The sequence below is a fragment of the Schistocerca nitens genome, chromosome 6 (genome assembly GCF_023898315.1).
Source record: "Schistocerca nitens isolate TAMUIC-IGC-003100 chromosome 6, iqSchNite1.1, whole genome shotgun sequence".
Lineage (NCBI taxonomy): Eukaryota > Metazoa > Arthropoda > Insecta > Orthoptera > Acrididae > Schistocerca > Schistocerca nitens.
In genome coordinates this window covers 447,174,720-447,196,348 of record NC_064619.1, presented here as the reverse complement: position 1 = coordinate 447,196,348, position 21,629 = coordinate 447,174,720, and the positions used below count along the sequence as shown (strand labels likewise).

The 21,629-nt window shown below is 37.6% G+C and overlaps 1 protein-coding gene across 8 annotated transcripts in view; it reads right to left on the bottom strand.

Moving 5' to 3' along the window:
• The window catches only part of LOC126262221 (uncharacterized), a 499,774-nt gene that overhangs the window by 178,416 nt on the left and 299,729 nt on the right, over positions 1 to 21,629 (bottom strand). For all 8 annotated transcript variants that reach the window (XM_049958664.1, XM_049958660.1, XM_049958662.1 and 5 more), the window contains one exon: positions 13,305 to 13,387. In XM_049958664.1, the coding sequence (XP_049814621.1) occupies positions 13,305 to 13,387 (83 nt within the window). The remainder of the gene's footprint in view (positions 1 to 13,304; positions 13,388 to 21,629) is intronic.

The following is a 21,629-nucleotide window of genomic DNA, read 5'->3' as shown; positions in this document are numbered from 1 at the left end:
ATAGGTGGATTCATACTGACCAGAACAGATTCACTATGCAAGTGAGCTGTTGGATGACCACTTCCACAGCTTACACATTGTACATACATATAAAGCTTTGGACTTTATACTACCACCCACAAGATTTACTCCACTGTCTTTGGCAAGGAGAGTTAGAGTGTCAAGCTAAACTTTGAAGATGTTTCAGCACCTTATGGATCAACCTAAGGCCGACATCTGCACCTACACCTACACAGATCTTCGCAAGCCACCATACAGTGCGTGGCGGAGGGTACCTGTACCACTACTTGTCATTTCCTTTCCTGTTCCACCCGCAAATAAAGCGAGGGAAAAACGACTGTCTGTATGCCTCCACATGAGCCCTAATTTCTCCTATCTTATCTTCATGGTCCTTATGTGCAGTGTATGTTGCCGGCAGTAGAATCATCCGGCAGTCACCTTCTCTAAATTTTCTGAATAGCTTTCACGAAAAGGTGGTCACCTTCCCTACCGGGATTCCCATTTGAGTTTCCAAAGCATCACCATAACACTTATGTGTTGTTCGAAACTACCAGTAACAAATCTAGCAGCGTGCCTCGGAAGTGCTTTGATGTCTTCCTTTAATCTGGTCTGGTTCTGCAGTGTCCTTTACAGGTGAACAACTCTTTCCTAAAATTCTCCCAACAAACAAAAATCAAACATTCACCTTCCCTCCAACAGTTCTCACAAGCGCGTTCCACCTCATATCGCTTTGCAATGTTATGTCCAGATATTTAAATGACTTGACTGTGTCTAGCAGGACCTAGTAATACAGTTATCTAACATTAAAGGTGAGATCTCCCTACTTATCCACATTAACTTACGGATTTCCAAATTTAGGGCTAGCTACCATTCATCACACCAACTGCAGATTTTGTCCAAGTCTTCATGTATCTTCCTACAGTCACTCAACCTCGACGCCTTACCATACACCACAGCATCATCAGCAAAAAACTGCAGATTGCTGCCCATCCCATCAGCCAAATCATTTATGTATATAGATAACAACAGTGGTCTTATCACGCTTCCCTGGGACACTCCTGATGATGCCCTTGTCTCTGATGATCAAGGACAACATACTGGGTTAGCTGTTACTTAAGAAGTTGCTCACAAATCTGAACTTATTACATATGCCCGTACCTTCGTTAACAGCCTGCAATGGGGCACCATGACAAATACTTTCCAGAAATCTAGAAATATTTCTGATAGCCATGTCTCAAGGAATGGGTGTCACTTGCACCACATAGATGATTTTCGAAACATTATACATGTTTGCCTGTATTCAAGTTCTTACGCCATGCACTTGCACCTTGGCGAAGGGATGGTGTGATTTATATTGGATCTGCATTTAATAACATATATTTTTTTATTTCACATTGGAATTAGTTTTCCTGGGTTTCACATTGATATTCTGCATTCAATATTCATAATATCTGATTTTGATGCCAGTTCATATTTGCCATTGATCTGTAGAGACTTCTGTATATCACTGGCATTCGTAACCATGAGACTCAAATCATCAGCATATAGCCTATGTACGTAAAACAGTTTGAACATTCATATTTAATCCTCTTAGCTGTTATTGCATAGTGGCTAGCAGATTTCTAATGTGATGACAAGCAAGGGCATCAACAATGGACAGCCTTGCCTTACCGAACTATTGCAATTAAATGTTCTAGTTGGTTGACTTTATTAGGATTCTGGATGAGCTTTAGCTCAACATTCTAACTATTAAATTGGCAGAATTTTGTGGGAAACCCATTGCCTTCATTGTTTAAAATAAGTAATTATAGTTTACTCTGTCGAAGGCTTTCTGAAAGTCTACTAACATTATAATGCATTTTACTTTGGGAACATCTGCTATGGTTATTATATCTCTATAATATTGCACTGTCCATCCCGTGTGGAGTTGATAAGTCTCCCATCGGGCGCCTCCCCAGGTGGCGGATAGGTGAATGCTCTCCAGATATGGAGGGTACCGGGGAAATAAAATATCCGGGGTGGACCAAAACTATCAAACGAAATCCACTAACGTCTGCCTGGTATCCAGCGGTTAGGGGTCAGCGTCTGTTCGCCTAGATGGTGCAGCTGCAGCAACCTTCTTGATCTCAACAATCAAGTCGTATTCCTCGTGATCTTTCCTCAGAAGGACCACCACCAAGTTAGTTTTCAACTTGAAAACCAAACATGATGATAACACGAGGAATGAATCCACTACCCCGGACACCAGTCGCAAGGCTGGCTTTACCTGGTCATTGGAGTCAGGGGGACCAGGAGCATCATGTTACGCCTAAGGTTGAGAACCAGACAACGTCCAAATTATTACACACAAAACAAAGACACTTCATCGGTACACTTAATACTAATACAACACTAATCAAACAACTTACAGACGTGCTGCAAAAATTCCTGATCAAAATCCTTGCAATCCAGGAAACACGATTTACGGACGAAAACCATTTTGATACAGACAATTACAGGATCTAAAAAGGAAAACCAGCAGTTAAACTAATGAGAAAGGACTCAAACAGTTTGGCACAGCATTTGCAGTCCACAAATCTATCAGCGACTGTCATTGACTTCCAGTCTGCCTCAGAACGTATATCAACACTCTCCGTCAAATCGGCCAACAAAGCATATACCTTGATCAACGCACACGCACCCACAAATAACTATAACAAGAAGAACCGCCAGAAAGTGGATGACTTCTGGAATGACCTTGAGGAGACGACAAACAAAATTGCCAAACACCATGTAATTAATCTTGTTAGGCGACTTTAACGCACAATTGGGTAAAGAGAAAAAATACAGGAAAATCACTGGAATCCATACAGCTCACAAGAGAACTAACAAGAATGGGGAAAGATTGATAAGCTTTTGCGAAAATTTCGGCCTCGTAATTATGTCAACACAATTCAAAAAACCCAACAAGAAACTGTATACTTGGAAGTCGCCCAACACAATGTTGGGTGAATTCCAGATAGACCATGTGGCCATCTCCAAGAGTAACACAGCAGAAATTCTGAATGTGAAAACGAGAATAGGATTTTTTGACTCAGACCACCATAATCTACAGATAAAGACCAGATTACAACCCAACAGAACAAAGCCAAAACTAAACAAAGTGCTGAGACCAGACCCCGAATACATAAAACTCAACAAGGAAATTAGTCAGACAAACACCACAAACTGGACAGAACTTGTGGACGTCCTCAAATCCACGATGAAATTGGGTCAACCCCTGAGAAGGAGAAAACACAGGTGGTGGAATATAATATGTGACCAAGCAATAGAAGAAAGGACCAATGCCTGGAAAAGCTTCAATAGTCATAAAACATCAGAAAAATGGCAACAATTTCTAGTAATCCAAAAACAAACATCAAAAACTATTCGGAGGGAAAAAAGAAATTATGACAAACGGCGACTACATGAGATAGAACAAGACTTTAAGAAGAACAACACTAGGAATTTTTATAAGACGTTTAAAGAACATATTGCAGGATACCAGCCACCCAATCTTTGCTTCAAGAAACCGGATGGTTCACTAGAAACTAACACGAAGAATAACTGCCAAATCCTCGCAGACTATTTCAACAAAGTTCTCAACTGCGAGAGACCTACAGAGGATATTCACTACGAGATGTCTACACCAAATCCTGACGCTAAGCTGCCAACCATCAACAAAATAGTAGAAATTATCAAGACACTGAAAAACAATAGAGCCCCAGGAGAAGATGGAATTATTGCAGAACTATGGAAACTAAATGATGAAAGATCAACAGGAAAATTCACAAAATCATATTAAACATTTGGGAAACAGAACAGATCCCATCTGAATGGAAATGCGCACTCATCCATCCACTCCACAAAAAAGGGGACAAAACTGAACCAAATAATTACAGGGGTATCTCACTCGTACCGGTCACATAAAATCCTATCAAAAGTTCTCATGAATAGATTAGAAGAACAAGCTGACCCACAAATAGGAGAATACCAGGCTGGTTTTCGCAAGGGACGATCATGCATAGAGCATATCTGGAATCTCAAAATGATTCTCCAGATGAGAAACACCCGAAACACAGTGGTTACTTTTGTAGATTTTAAAAAGGCCTACGACTCAATAGACAGTAGCGCTCTGCAAGACGCTGGAAGAATTCAGCATTGACAGAAAGACAAGAGCAATAATTCGGGAAACATTAACTGACACAGTCTCCAAGGTTAAATTTATGGGGGATATCTCGGAACCATTTGAAATCCAAACTGGAGTGCGACAGGGTGACGGACTTTCACCATTACACTTGAATATCATTCTTGAAAAAATTATCAGGACATGGGAAAAAGAAGTCAAAGGAATCCAAATTGGCATTACAAAAGATAATAGATTCAATGTGAAGTGTTTAGCTTTTGCAGATGACCTTGCAATCCTCACAAATAATAGAAAAGAAGCCACTAATGCCATAGAGAAGTTACATGAAATTGCACAAAGAACTGGCCTGCAAATCTCATATGAGAAAACCCAGTACATAGAAAGAGTGCCACAAGACAAATTGCCTATTGTGACAACCCATGGGAAAATCGTACAAGTACCACATTTTAAGTACCTGGGAGAAATCATCCAGCCATCAGGGATCAACCTAAAGGCCAATGAGGAAATAATAAAAAAACTACAGAAAGCATATAAACTCACGTGGAACTATTATAACAAAAAGTCCATAACCATTAACGCAAAATTGAGGCACTACAACACTGTCGTACTCCCGGAGGCACTGTATGCATCTGAAACAACACAGATGGGTGGGTAAACTAAAATCAAAGAAATAGAGAAACAAGAAAGGAAAATTCTCAGGAAAATTTTTGGCCCGATACAAGAGCAAGGAATCTGGAAGAAGAGACCAACATCAGAATTATATAAATACACAGACAAGATTACGGATACAATAAGGAAATGAAGAATGCAGTTCTACGGACATATCCACAGGATGAATGAAAACAGAATTTCAAAGCGAATTCTTAAAGTCATCAACTCAGGCAGGGGAAAAACAAAATGGATAAAAGAAGTTGAAGAGGACCTCAGACAAGCACACATAACAGTAAACGATGCAGAAAATAGAACTGAATTCAGGAACATCATCAAAAAACATAAATTTGACACCACAACACAGAAGAGACCAGGATGCAAATGGACAGCAGAGCGAAAGAAACAACACAGTGAACGCATGAAGAAAATTTGGGCTCAGAAAAAACAAACAATCATAAAGGAATTCAAGTTCAAACGCTCTCTTAAACGGGAATAATCGAAAATAATAATAATAAATTGCACTGTCCATGTAATCTATCCATGCTTGCGCATCCTGGTTTGGTAAGGACACATCTTTCACTAAGCCCTTAAATAGCAGTGGCCTAAAACTATAACTGAGAGCACATATTCCGAAGAAACAATTTTAGTTATCCAGTGTGGCCTATTTGTTAGGCACAACCTTTTTAAGATTCCCTTGACACAGAGAAAAGTTTCTATCCACAAAACAACTGGGATTTTAAGGTAATATTCATGTAACACTGAACTTTACCTTTTCTTGCACAGTATCCTGTGGACCATGGCTGATGGGTGAAAGAAAGCATCTGACATAGTGCCAGACTGCAGACTGTTAAAGGTACAAGCATAGAGAACAGGTTCTCAGATATTCGAGTGGCTCGAAGATTTTGGAAATAGCAGAACCCAATTTGTCATCTTGGATGGTGAGTCTTCATCAGAGGCAACAGCATAGCCAATAGTGCCCCCAATGAAGGGTGATAGGACTACACCTGTTCTATATATACATAAAAAAAGGTCATCATTGAGTGACTGTACAAGAATACATGGTGACTGACAGAATTTCTACTTGGTGTGATGAATGGTAGCATGCTTAAAAATGTGAAAAAATTTAAGTTACTGCAGCTGAGTGAACAAAAAATCATACAATGTTCAAATGCAGTATCAGCTGGTGTGTGCTTCACAATGCTGCATCAATGAACTATTCGGGCACAACATTGCACAGCAACATGAAATGGAATGAGCATGTAGAATCAGTTGCTGAGAAGGCAAATTATAGACTTCAGTTTATTGGGAGAATTCTAGGAAAGTGTAGATCATGTATAAAGGAATCTGTATGCAGAATACTTGTGTAACCAGCTCTTGAGTACTGCTGAAGTATATAGCATTTACACCCCTATTTGCTGATAAAAACATTTATTATTATTATTATTATTATTATTATTATTTTAATATGTGATATTGTGAGAGAAAAGTGTGTTGTCAGAGAAACAGTTTGGTTCTGCTAAAGCAGAGATGGTGTAACAGTATTATCACAAGCCACAAAAAAATAGACTGAAAACAATGATATCTTCATATCTTCTAATTATAAGAACAATTAGCACCATTGCTGATGTTTTTTCTTCTTGTTCGAGTAGCCTTGATGCTAGCAAGACGCACTTTAATCTGCCACCTATGATAAGGTCTAGTACTATTACTATTATGTGAACTACTTATTGTGAACTATTGGAGAAAAAATAGAGAATCATGTTATTCAAGTTTATCTCACATTTTCTGTAAGAATATTACTAATTTTCATCCTCTGCATTCTATCTTTGCTTCACTGCGGACGAGCTGCAATGCCACCGTTGGCAGTAATATATTTATATGATTTTATTGGCAAGAGTTATAGTTTTCTTTCAGATTGAAAATGCTGAGAACAATTATTTAATGCTGATTAATGTTTTTTTCAAATCAAATTCAGTCAGTTGTTTTCATGTAATCGGAACAGGTCGATTCTGTGATACACCGATATTCATTTATCTGCTGCCATTTCATGAAAGCTTTACAAGGCGAGTTTAAATTGCCAAATAATTCAAACAAGTATATTTGCCACTGTAAAAAGAATCCACGTAAAGGTAATTTGATTGTATATCAAAATCTATGCTATGAGAAACTATTTTAACTTCTACCATTCTCTGCTGGTGTTGGAGAATAATACTTTCTCAGTTAAGGCTCAGAAATTTTTTCAGTAAAATTCACCAATTCCAGTGTTGTGTGTCTCCGTGTTAAAAAAGTGAAGTGATATTCAAGAGTGAACCAAGTTTGTATGAAAGTAGTCAACAAACCTAATTGAATAATTTTAAACAGATACACTTCTTTACAGACAACATATGAAAATGGTTGTGTGTTTCAATTTAGTTCACATTCATGCTCATGTCTTATTCTAGCCAGGTAATGCAGTAATTGAATTACAATTTAGAACTGTAGACATATTTAAATATTTATGTTGGATGCTGCTAAATTTATGCACTCACAACATGGTTTAAAAGCAGCACAAGTATCTGGGATTCTCATCGGGTCACATTAAAGGAAGACACTGAAGCAATTCAGAAGCATGGTATTCAATTTATTAGTGGTAGGTTTGATCAACACACTATTATTACAGAAATTCTCCATGAACTCAAATGGGAATTCCTGAAGGAAAGAAGGTCTGTTTTTCGTGGAACTCTACTTTAGAGACTCAGCATTTGTGACAGACTGCAGAATGACTACTACCACCAACATACGTCTCACATAAGGACCACGAGGAAATGAAGAGAAATCAAGTCTTGCTCAGAAGCATAGAGACAGCTGTATTTCCCTTCTTTCATTTGCAAATGAAATAGGAATGAGACTGACTAGCAATGGTACAAGGTACTCTATCAACATTTTAGTAATGCAAAGTACAGTACTGTAACTGAAAGAGTGGGGCTACAAAAGTATCAGGTTACATTTTGTGAATGTCAAGTTTCAGAAGGCAAAAAAATTATGAAGTATTATGTAAAATAAGAAAAAATTAATGAACACAAAACCCCCAAATCTTTTACAGAAGCTCAAAATATAGTGCAGACTTCAATGTGAGATGCTTATAATAGTTTCCACAGTGAAACTTTCTCTCGAAACGTGGCAGAAAATCCAAAGAGGTTCAGGTTGTATGTAAAGTATGCTAGCACAAGACACAATCAATGCTTTCTTTGCACATTAGCAATGGAAATACTATCAATAACTGTGCTGCTAAAGCAGAGTTACTTAAAAGCAGCCTTCTACTATTCCTTCACAAAAGATAACAAAGTAAATATTATAGAATTCAAATGAAGAACAGCTGCCAACATGAGTAACTTAGGAGATATATTCTCAAGTCTTTCGGTCCAGTCTGTACACGAATTAGATTCCTTTCAGAGTGTGCTAATGTAATAGCTGCACACGTATCAATTATATACAACCACTCACTCAATGAAAGATTCATACCCAAAGACTGCCAAGTTCCACAAGTCACACGAATATTCAATACAGGCAATGGGAGTAATCAACTAAATTACAGGCTTGTATCATTAACATTGATGTGGAGCAACATTTTGGAACATATATCATGTCTGAACATCATGAATTACCTCAAAGAGAACAGTCTGTTGACACATAGTCAACATAGGATTTAGAAAACACTGTTCTTGTAAAACACAACTAGCTCTTTACTTTCTTGAAGTACTGAATGCTATTGACAGGGGATTTCACATTGATTCCATATTTCTAGATTTCCGAAAGATTTCGACACCATCCTCGAAAGTGGTTTGTAATCAAATTGCATGCTATGGAATACTGACTTAGTTATGCAACTGGACTTGTGATGTCCTATCAGAGGCCACATTTCGTAATAATTGACGGAAGGTAATAGAGTTAAACAAAAGTGATTTCTGGTATTCCCCAAGGTAGTGTTATAGGCCCTCTGCTGTTCCGTTATCTATACGAATGATTTATGAGACAACCTGAGCAGCTGTCTTAGGTTGTCTGTTGATGATGCTATCATTTATAATCTAGTAAAGTCATCAGAAGATTGAAACCAATTGCAAAATGATTTAGACAAGATATCTGTAAAGGTGCAATAATTGGTAATTGATCCTAAGTAAAGAAAAGTGTGAGGTCATCCACATGACTGCTAAAAGAAATCTGCTAAACTTCAGTTACACAATAAAGTTATCAAATCTAAGGGTCAAAAATTTAACTAAATCCTAGGAATTACAATTACGAGAAACTTAAATTGGAAAGAACACACAGAAAATATTGTGAGGAAGGCAAACCAAAGAATACATTTTTTTGGTACAACATTTAGAAGATTTAACAGATCTACTAAAGAGACCACCTACACTACACTTTTCATTCCTCTTTTGGAGTACTGCTGTGCAGTTTGGGACCCTTATCAGATAGGATTAATAGAGTGAAATGAGAAAGTTAAAAGGAGGTCAGCATGTGTTGTATTATTGAAAAATACAGGAAAGAGTATAATGGACACGATACAGGATTTGGGATGGACATCATTAACACAAATGCGTTCCTCATTGCGACAGGATCTTCTCATGAAATTTCCATAACCAAATTTCTCCTCCAAATGCAAAAATATTTACACAGGGAGAAATGACCATCATAATAAAATAAGGGAAATCAGAGCTCACATGGAAAGATATAAGTGTTCATTTCTTTACGAGCTGTTCGTGAGTGGGATAAGAGAGACTTATTGTGATGGTGGTTCGATGAACCGTCTGCGAGGCACTTGAGTGTGATGTGCCAAGTAGCTATGTAGATGTAGATGTAATTTGAATATATCAACGTAACTCAAATCAGGAGTGCTACAAGCTAACTTATGTTCCAAGTGGGACAAGTAATGTCGTATGGACAGCGTGGCACAGAGTGTCAGCGAGAGTGGATAATGAAATTAACTTCAAACTCCAACTGAAATCTTATCGCCTTTTAACTCCTGCTTGACAAAAGGATATCTGAATTTTAGTAGTAGCAGGGGAGGGGGAGGGGGGAAAGGGGGAAGAAAGAGAGATGCTGAACATAGTTAAGTATAAATTACTGTATGCAAGTGAAAGAAGTTTTAAAACCGAAAAAACCATGTAAATGGGGAGCATGTTGCCATATTCTCCATTGAGATGATGTACTGCAATTGCAAAACAGTGAAAGGTCATACGGTTCATTCACATACATCTGCATTCACATATCAGTTTATGCTCTGAGCAGCACTGAAAGTGCCATGTACTGTCTGCCGTATCATCTGTCAACTGCTATATATTGTGCATCTATGAACGTAAAAACTGAAACAGAGGCATAACAAAAGCTTACAATATTTGTGAAATCAAAACTGATAGTTTCATACTGAATGGTGGTGCTCGATGCGCCTAGTTCTGCTTCAGTTCTCCTAGACAACTTGAAATGAGAAAGAGCCAGTTGGAAAGCTTACATTGTTGCAATAAAAAGAACACAATACAAGAATCACTTCAGGATGACTACATATGCAAGATTCTGTATTAGATTGTAAACGCAGCCAGTGACCAGATACGAAACACGAGTAGGCAGAAGTCGATGGACTTTGGAGCCCCTGTGCATATCTGTGTGAACAGACTATAATTGTGATCCATAGAACATTCAAATAACTAACATAAATAAGCTTCTTAAGATTAATTTCTTAGATACATTAAGGTATATTAATTTTTTGAAATTTAAGGGCACGTAACTGTGCATTTCATTGATCCAGAAGTCATAACCCACACCCAAACTACAGAACCCTACCAGCCCAAGGTATCCAAATTACCTTTCTGTTGGGCCTTGCGTAGTAACAGCCTACACAGTGTGTGGTGCATCATGCAGTGTTTTCCTTTGATGCTACACAAAAAAATGGTTCAAATGGCTCTGAGCACTATGGGACTCAACTGCTGTGGTCATAAGTCCCCTAGAACTTAGAACTACTTAAACCTAACTAACCTAAGGACAGCACACACATCCATGCCCGAGGCAGGATTCGAACCTGCGACCGTAGCAGTCGCACGGTTCCGGACTGCGCGCCTAGAACCGCGAGACCACCGCGGCCGGCTGATGCTACACAACTATGGTTAGTGCCAGGATTTCCCTGTAGTACTCGAACAGTGTCAAATCAGACTCGTGACACCTGAACACTACCTGTCAGAAGGGATGAGGTAGATAAGCACATTGTGCAACCAACTTTTATGTGAGCAGCCACACTCTCTCTCTAAAATGGTTGTGGGGTGAACTCTCATTAGAAGAGAGAATGACAACAACCATACAAATTACGGCTCTGCTAAACTCCAGAAATGTCTTTGTGTCTGCAAGAAGTCACTTTTTGCTCGAGAGAAAATTGAAAGAGAAACTTAATGAACCATTTACAGTTTAACTGGATCCATGATCAATTAAATTCATGTTTTTCCCCCCACCCCACATAAGTAATTACATGAATGATGCTCAAACAGAATCTTTGTCCTCCTCACATGTCTCAACTTAAAAAGATGAGAACTGCAGAATTTCTCTCACTGGTATTTTACAACAATATTACAAACCATCAAAAGTTAAGGCCATGTATTTCTAAATGTTAAGTTTTACTCATTTACTTTTATTTTTCCTCAATATTTAAATGCCGGTGCTACTCCTTTCCATAACTTAAATGTAAAGAGGGACAGCAGTCTGTCACATAATCCATAACTTATCGCGGACCTAGATTTTGACTGTAACATAGACATCATTGGCATTAGCAGAAGAGTCATATAGGCATACCCATGTCAGAGCACAACATGTGACAGCGTTTACATGACAAAAACAACACTACGCAGGTTATAGCAGTTGCAGTTCTGTTTCTGCCATGTGAATGCTACTGCGAATTGTCAGTTGCTCTGACATGGTTATTACTATATGACTTCTGGTAATCCACTGATATTATGTTATAGATGAAATTTAGATCTGCAGTAACTGTTTCCATTCTTTTACATTCGAATATTCAACTGTCACTGTGCACCACAGCTATCCAATGGATTCCAATTTAGCTAACTTTTTGCAACTGTTTCTACTTCTGACATCACCACCATATTTCTCAGTGCAGAACTACTGACAAAACCAACAGGAAAAATCTACCACCTAGAGATTAGTACAGAGATTCTTGAAGTAATATCAGAAATTCATGGAGTCACCTGCCATTGAATCAAACCTGCACAGGAGGGGGTTGTTTTTGCAATACTTGTGCAAGTGCTATTCTCAAGTGCATAACAGGCTGCCTATAATGTAACATTTAACAAGTGTATCTCACAAACACTGCACACTAACTTCCAGACCTTGTGCAGTAGCCAGCTTCTCCTTACGCAGGGCACCAGTATGAAGTCCTCATAAGAACCAACTGACTCAGTAACTTAAGTCAACATATCACTTAAAATGTTGAAAATTTGTAATAGAATCTTAAAGGGTTTCTTGCCACAGAAGATTGTAGTGTAAGTTGATGTGTCTTTCCATCTTCTCGTAAAGTGCCGGGGATTTAATTCCTACAATGCCTGCTTCACAACACTCTATTTGTTGATGACTCTTATCACAGGGTAGAATATTGTTAATTGGCTCAAGGGGCAGTTACAAGTGAACCAGGAAGTATGGGTTGCATTACTTGGTTGAATGAAGTACAATTCAAGCTTAATGGAACAGTCATTAAGAATAATTTGACATACTACGTTGAAGATAAGCACTATGATACCGCTGTGAATTTGCTGGGTGAGAACATGGGGTGTGGTGCTGTTTCTCTCTTATGGAACTTGTTGGGCTCTTCAGTTTTGAAGATACTGTAACTGCAGAAGCACCAAACACTGCTTCTGATTCATTTTCCTTTTCATTTGTGGTTTATACTGTAATTATAGATTTTTTATCATCAACAACATGACATGCCACCAAACTACTAAGAGGATCTGCGAACATATGTGCATCAAAATGTAGTGGACCAATAGATAGCACACAGGGGACTAATCACGTTTCCTGCACACTATGGAGCTATTTCACCTCTCGATTCTCTTCCTATGGAGCACAGTAAACAAGGAACTGTACCATCATAAACCATGTAACTTGGATACATTTTGTGACGAGATTCATGTGATGTGCACAGCAATCGCACTGGCTTTTTTTGTTTCATTAGGGAATCTTCCAGTTCCTATTCAGAAATGCATCAATGATAGAGGCCAACAATTAATCAACATTTGGAACATTTAGTTTTAATTAAAAGTACACAAGGTATATATAAAAGAAAGAAAGGATCTTTGTACACAACATGTAAACCACAACAGCTAAAATGTCTGTGTTAACATGGCTGTGTGTATGAATTAATGCACTTCTGAAATGTTTCTTTCACTGTATTAAGATTTCATGCCTAATATAATTGAGTACATGATTTATGGATGAATATTCAAATGCATGAACTTACTGTTCCATCATCAAAAAAACCATGATCATCAGTCCTCTGTTGGCCCAACAGCCTGTCTGTCTCCAAATCTGTGTCAGCCTCTTCTGGAATTTTGAGAAAAAAGTTTAGTACCTTTCAGTGACCAGTTAACGTTACATATCAAAAATATTAACAAGATCATTCGGGAAACTACTCTACACTAATATTAAAGGAACAGTGAACAGTAACCACTCTGTTGCATTTCAAAGATTGAAAAGCATTTCAATGAAATGTAATAATGAATTTTGCAGCACTGCATAATAAACCACAGTAAGAAAAAAGTCTATTAGTGAGTAACATGAAAATAAGGTTCAACAGTTGCAGCAATGGTGCTAAAATACAAGTCATGTCATACATGGAACATGGCAAACTATTGGCAAAATTAATTCCTTTCAGTTTTCAATATCACTCATTTCTTGCTGCTGTAGTAGTTTCCATTATTGGTACAAATAGGAACCAAAGTTGGGTGTATGAAACAACATGGCTCCCATCTAAATTAGGCCACGTGGCAAAGATTTTACAGAATTTTATTTCCATAACCAGGAAGTATTTCCATTCAATCTCCTGCCACAGTTCGGCAATCCTATTCCATTGCAATACATTTGCCATCTTCACACCATGTGGGGCCCTCTTATCCTGGGGTCTGAGTGACATATCCCTCCTTTCCAGATTCCCACAACCTACACCTCTCGCCTCCCACTGCCTTCCCTAAAAGGAAAGAATAGTTCTGAAAGTGAGAGCGAGATCGAGTGTGTGTGTGTGTGTGTGTGTGTGTGTGTGTGTGTGTGTGTGTGTGTGTGTGTGTGAGAGACTTAGATATCAGTATCCCTTTCACCCCCCAAGGCGGAATCAGTGTACCCCTCCTGTCTTTGTCTAGAGTAAATTCTACACACAAATGTGAGAAAGTTTTAAAATGTTTACGTAATATGTATCTGAGGCAGGGTGTGGGCATCAGCCCAGTATTCGCACAGTGGGATGCAGGAAACCACCTAAAAACCATGTCTACGCTGACTGGTACCCAGCCCACATCGTTAATCCACTGGGCAGATTCAAACGGGGGTCAGCTTCCCTTTCCATCTCTTTAATGCACTTAGCTGCCCAGGTGGGTAAGTTAAGTACTGGCCAGCAATTCTGTGTCATAAAAAGTTTATAACTTAGATTTTGGCTAGGACACAGATAGAGCATTAAAATAATGAATCATCATCATCATCATCATCATCATCATCATCATCATCATTTTACTTTACAGGGCACATGCTCCCTTATCTAAATCTGTTGGTGAATCAATCAAGCCCTCTCACCATACCAACAATGTGAATCCATCAGTAGGCCAGTAGTAATCATTCAAGTTCAATCACTCGTGGTTTGGTGGGTAAGTGCCACTTGGATGGCTAGTGGGTAAATACTCAGAATAATAAACAGAGACTGATATATTGCTCCATTGTCAGTACTAGCATGACTAATGACTGAACCAATTCCAAACAAGAAGATGGCAGCAACAGCGTGGAATGTCACTCAGACCACATATCTTATTTTCAGCCTACAGCAAACAGACACGTGACAATTTTTTTTGTGTAAATGGGAGCAACACCAGTTGATGCAAAGATCCTGTAAGTATCAGCAGATCTTTCAAAAAATTCTAGAATTTGTCACTGAACATTCTCTTCATAAAATATCAAATTAAAATCAAAGGATGCCATGAAAGCCAAAACATTAATGCCTTTTAGAATAACTGAAATTGCTGAAAAATTCATAAACAATTTTGATGCAAATTCATGTTCTAGACAAAGACTCTTGCTAACTACAAGTGTGAGAATATGTTATTTTATGACATTGAAATGGTTCCTGTTATCGTGCAGTAATGCCCAGTTGCACCACAGTTCACAACCACTTTAAATCGTAGGTCCCCTCTGCAACTGGCTATTCCAGTCAGTTCAAAGGTTAAAAGAAATCCTGTGCACAGTTTTAGTTGCGAAACAAATGGATTAATGGCAATGATGGCTTTTCATGCTTCAGAAAGGTAATGAAAAGGTATGGATCCCTGAAGTATGATACTTACACAAAATATGCTTATGGCAGTTGTAATAAGCAATTTTGAAGTTAACACAGTTAGACTATCATGCCTAAAGGGGAGCATACAACTGGTTTCATGGAGATAGCATCTAACGAAGCAGAACATTTTATACGAAGACTGAAGATATATTTCAATATAACAGACTGCTCCACTGTTTGCTCTGTGCAGGAACAATTTGAAAAACATATTGTTGACATCATCATCATCATCATCATCATCATCATCATCATCAAGTGCGCTACGAAGTCATCAATATTTCTCTTAAACTGGGAATTAATCAACATAATACTGGAACACACACTCCCTTTCATTCATCGCAACTTCCACATTGACTCTATTCTCATTCGGACACTTATTTTAGAGAACTGCTGTATGGAAGCAAAAGAAGGATCTCCCTATTATTATTTGTGAGATTGTATTTCACTGCTCACGTATTGTATATAATTTGTTACAAACTTAAGATTGACTGTTTTTGTTAAAATCTGCAGAAATTTTAAAAATGTGTAATGTATTGATGTGAGTAGTATGGCACGCAGATTCCACAAACACCACAGACTACAACTGAATATTTGGCTAACCAGATAACCAAGGAAATAAAAAAAAATTACCAAAATAACTTCACTACCAAACCCACATTCGCAACGCCATCAGCAGACCAAATAGGAACAACAAAAACACCTCAAAAAAATTTGAAGCGATGGAACCATCAGCAGGAGCAGCAAAATATGCACAAAAAAAGAGAAAACTGTGAGAAGTCAGCAAAAACAACAGTGGACAGTGGATAGAGAAGTGAATGAGATGAAAACTGTAATTCCTCATCATCCAAATTATTTTTGAGGAAGACAAGAAAAATGAGAAGGTTCCAAGGAGATAAGTGCTCCAACACAATACCCAGTCCATAAGAAATAAAGTGCAACAGGTAGAAGTGGAACTGCAGACTACTCGTATCAAACTTGTTTGCGTAACAGAACATTGGTGTAGGGCATCTAAAATTACACATTTAGCTCTATGCTCATATAATCTAGCATGACATTATAGGAGAACCACTGTGAAAAGTGGTGGATCATGTATATAGGTAAAAAAAGGGATTATGTGTAAAAATAGATATGACATTTTTTCATTAAGTGAAGAAAAACATGTAGAAATTTCAGGTATAGAGATAAGAAAGCCACATATGTTTCAAAGACCAAAAGACTAACTGTACTATGTATTTATCATTCTCCCATTGGTAAATAATACATTCTCGGCAAAAGTAATGCAATTATTGGACATGTTTACTAATCCTAAGGACAAAATTCTGATCTGTGGAGATTTAAATATCAAGACATTGAACCCAGATGGGTTCTGCACACATTTTTGAACATTATGTATGCTACAGAATATCACCAATGATTAACACAGCTGCAAGGGTAACTAAGCATTCAGTATCAATCATTGACCATAAACTAACTCATTTGGAGAAAGAAAATTGTAATGATGATGTACGTGACCTGGGCCTTTCAGACCATTCCAGTCAGCTGTTAACACTAATCATACCTGCAGGAAACAGAACTAAAACGCTGACATATAGAGTGGTCTGCTCTAAGCTGATGAGGGTTGAATTTACCATGCAAATGAACAATGAAACATGAGAAGTAGTGTACATTGAGATTGGTACATATAGGAAGTTTTCAAAGTTTATATCAAAATCTAAATTCAGGCTCAAAGAAGTATTCCTGAAAGTACTACGAGTTACTAAAACACAAAACAAAAGTGACTTGGTGACTGATGCAATAAGGAAATCCTCTATACCACTCAAACACCTCAGCAGCATAAAAGACAAAGGACAACCAAAATGACTCTTCATTTCAAAAATTCTACCAAACACACAAAAACATATACAGAAAAGTTTTAGTAACAGCAAAGATGGCTAGAAGTGATAAAATTATAGAAAAGGCATAAAACAAAATAAAAGCATTCTGGAATCTCACCAAACAGGAGACAAATAGAAAAACGTCCAAACAAGTAAACATAAAATTATAGCATAATGGTACCACAATACATGATAAAAAATTGGCAAACTTTGTAAATTAATTTTTCAGCAACATAGCTACCAAGCTAAAACATAAATCTGACAAAATACAGTGTGTAAAAACACTGAACTATGTTCCAAGCACGTTGATGCTGCAACCCACCGCTTCAGAAGGAAGAAGCTATGTTGTTCAGCAACTAAAAAGTAAAAACTCAGCAGGTATATATGAAGAGCCTGTGTGCTTGCTTAAAGACTGTATAGACAGTATCAAATACCTTTTAGAGCACATCATAAATGAATCATTCACAACAGGTTGCTTCCCAGAGGCACTAACGCATGTGAAGGTCCTGCCCCTACATAAGAAATGAGACCCCGGCAATATAGACAATTACAGGCCTCTCTCTTTACTATCATTATTTTCAAAAGCAATGGAAACCATCATGAAAATCAGACTTGTGGGGTTTCTAACAAAGTACAGTCTTCTGTGTAAAGAACAGCTTGGTTTCGGGACTGGTAAAAGCACCCACTCAGCTATAGCTCATTTTAAAAAATGTTGTTATGGAAGTCCTCCATAAAGATCATATATCAGGCACCTTTTTTTTTTTTTTAAAAAAAAAAAAAAAAAAAAAAAAAAAAAGAGTGCAATAGATAGAGGTATCTCAAACAAACTCCAATCATAATACAAAATACCTTTCTGACCCAGACTACATTAATATTGGAGTCCCCGAGGAAGTGTGCTTGGCCCAACACTCTCCTTTTGATGGTATTTATCATTTTTTTAAAAATTATGTCCTTTAGATGGCATCCTCCTGCACGAATACATTCATGAAATCTGTTGTCAAGATTCCTCATTGGCCGCTGCAACATTTCAGTTGGGATTCTGTGAACTGCTTCCCGAATTTTGTTTTAACTCATCCAAGGTTCTTGGTCAAGCCGTGTAGACTTTGCTCTTGAGGCAGCCCCACAAGAAAAAAATCACGAACGGATAAATCTGGTGATCTAGGAGGCCAGGGAACGTTACCGAATCATGAGATCATACGGTTGCCAAACACTGCTCCCACATATGCCATCGATTGCCATGCAGTGTGTGATATCGTTCTGTCCTGTTGAAACCAGGTTTCTTGAACATTTGGAAAGTTCTTCAGTGGAGGTGTAATGAAAGTTCATAACATCTCCACGTAATGATTGGCATTGACAGTTATTGTGTTTCCCTGTTCATTTGCGAAAGAATATGGCCCGATAATCCCATATGATAAAACACCACACCATACTGTCACTTTACTAGCGTGTGAAGGGTGCTCATGAAAGTCATTAGGATTTGTGTTTGCCCAGTAACAGTAGTTCTGTTTATTCACATAACCTGTGAGATGAAAACTGCAAGATACAAATGTGCCTCATCTGATATCCCCAACTTGTTTAGAAATTCATCGTCATTGTTTATATTTCTGTTATCGTTTGTTGACAGAATCCTAATCGTAGCAGTAATCATTGTCCTTCAATTGTTGCACCATCTGTAGTTTGTACAGATGAAATTTTATATCAAGATGAATTCTGCGAACACACTCCCAGGACATTCCGAACACTGCTGGTTCCTTACGAACATCAATGTTCACTGGAGAACGCACACTTCTTGGTTGTCCTGTTGGTTTCTTCTTGAGGGCAGATCCAGTCTCCTCAAAGTTATTAATCCAACATTTTATTGCGTGCTTCAACGAAACTGCATCATGATGTCCTAAATTATAAAAATGTCTAAACTCCCTCTGCGCCGCTACCAAACTATTATTGGTTTTATAAAACATTTTTAAGCTAACGCACGCTGTTGTCTGTTTCACTGATCCATGATTACTGAAATGGTGGACTGTTTACTCACTAAACTGTCACGAACCCACAGTGCTGCCACCTGCCCATGGCTGCCACTACTCATTTCAAAAATTCCCATTATTCTGTGTCTCCCTGTATATCAATAATTTTCCCCAGAGTGTCAAACACAGTGAAACAGTATTGTTTACTGATGACAGTAACATTCTCATTAGTGCAACATCACCATTAGTACTAAAGGACGAAGTTGAAGAAACACTCGTGCGTGTATGCAGGTGGTGGGGAGACAACAAATTAACTGTAAAAACAACAACAACAACAACAACAACAATATTGGTTTCCACACAAGCAGAGCTCATAGGACGTGTATCACAAAATTCCTAGGGAAGCATGTTGATGCGCATCTAAAATGGATTGCTTATGTTACTGCCCTTGGGAAACTAATTGCTTCAGCATGCTTTAAGTGAGAGTAATAAATTCTTTGTGTGGTAGCTCATGTACCTGTACAAATTATGACAAAAAGTAGCATGAGAACTAGTTGCACTGAGTTGTTTAAATCTTCGGGACTCTTGACTGTTACCACATGAGATCAAAGACAAAAGTGAAATACATGCCTTCCGGAATAAAATTTTTTAGAAAAGTGTTTTTAAACTGTAAAGGATTATGTAAAACAATGGATAAATATTGTTGACAACTGTGCTAATGATTAATTACTGCAATTAAGAGGCATTTAACAATATATTCAATAGAACAGTGAAATACAATCTCCGAAAGATTAACTCAGTAAGACAAAACTCTAAGTATATTTCTGTGTACAATTGTGTACGTTTATGTATCTCTGTATCTGTATTTTATGTATTTACATATTGACAACATCCATAAAATGTACATTGTCTATGGATGGATATGTTGTTGTTGTTGTTGTTGTTGTTGTTGTGGTCTTCAGTCCTGAGACTGGTTTGATGCAGCTCTCCATGCTACTCTATCCTGCGCAAGCTTCTTCATCTCCCAGTACCTACTGCAATCTACATCCTTCTGAATATGCTTGGTGTATTCATCTCTTGGTCTCCCTCTACGATGGATAAATAAATAAAATAAATTATCTGCTAGTTAGTGATAGTGAAGACAGGAGTAAATATCAAACACTGATGAAGAAACCGAAAAACAAACGTTTGGAAGCACCTTTATATTGTTGGTTTTTAGAAAAACAGCAACAGTGGTAAGTAACACACTGTTGTACCAGATTTAAATCTAGTCAAGGAATTCATGAATTGGAAATACAAGGTGAATCAATGTCGGCTGTTGGAGTTGGACAAAAATGACCGACTTGTACTTAGTTTGCAGTGCTGCTGAAACCGGATAAAATTGGAAATCGTTACATCAAAATATTTAACTTCTCAGCAGGAGTGTTCAGTTCTAGGTTATACAAGTAGAAAAGACTGAGTACCAATATTAGTTTGAGCAAACACTACCAAGACCCATAAACTGCTCCTCATTGGAAAATCTAGAAACCTCAGATGCTTCAAAAATATCAGACTTTCCTTAATTTGCAAAAACCAACCAACCACATAGATGAACACTGAAATTTTCATTGAGAGCTAGGGCAACACTGTTCTCTGTGAAATAAAAATTAAAAATCAAAATGAAACTGGTACACAAGGAAAAGTCCTACTTTACAGGATAATGCATCAAGCCATCATTCGACTGAACTGTTCAACAGAGAAAATGGTATATTTACAGTAAAATTTTGCATTCTAATGTGACATCCTTGATACAACCAAAAGATCAAAATGTTATTGAAACATAACACGACTTTATAGAAAACAACTTTTATGTAGACTGCAATCTGTCAAAGACAAAGGTGGAAGTAGTTTTGTCAATTTTCAAGCAAATTAGTTTAAAGGAGCATTGTTACATGGGATCTGACTGAGAGGAAGACTTTGAATCAAGCTTGGAATAGATACTAAAATGGGAGCATGAAAATTCAATTAGCGAAACAGATGATTCTGTTCTGGAGGAAATAAATGAGCCAATAAAAAACACAAATATGACAGGAACGTGATGCAGATAATATGAGAGAGTGGCTCACTTGTGACAGTAATGATCAAGTTTTCAGAACATGTTAGATGATAAAATTGTTGAAAATATATTGTACAAAAACAAATGGCAGGAACTGCAAGTAGATGAAACAGAAGGAAATGTAGATTCAGATAGTGATGCAGGACCATCTCATCTCATGTGGAAGTGTTTCAAGCCCTGTAAACAGCTTTCAAATGATTAAAAAAAATAGTGATACATTGAGTTTACTACAGATAAAATGAATTCCTGATGTTGCAGCAATGAAGAGAAAAAAACTTATTTCAAATGAAAATCATAAAATATTTTGAACAAAATTAAACTACAG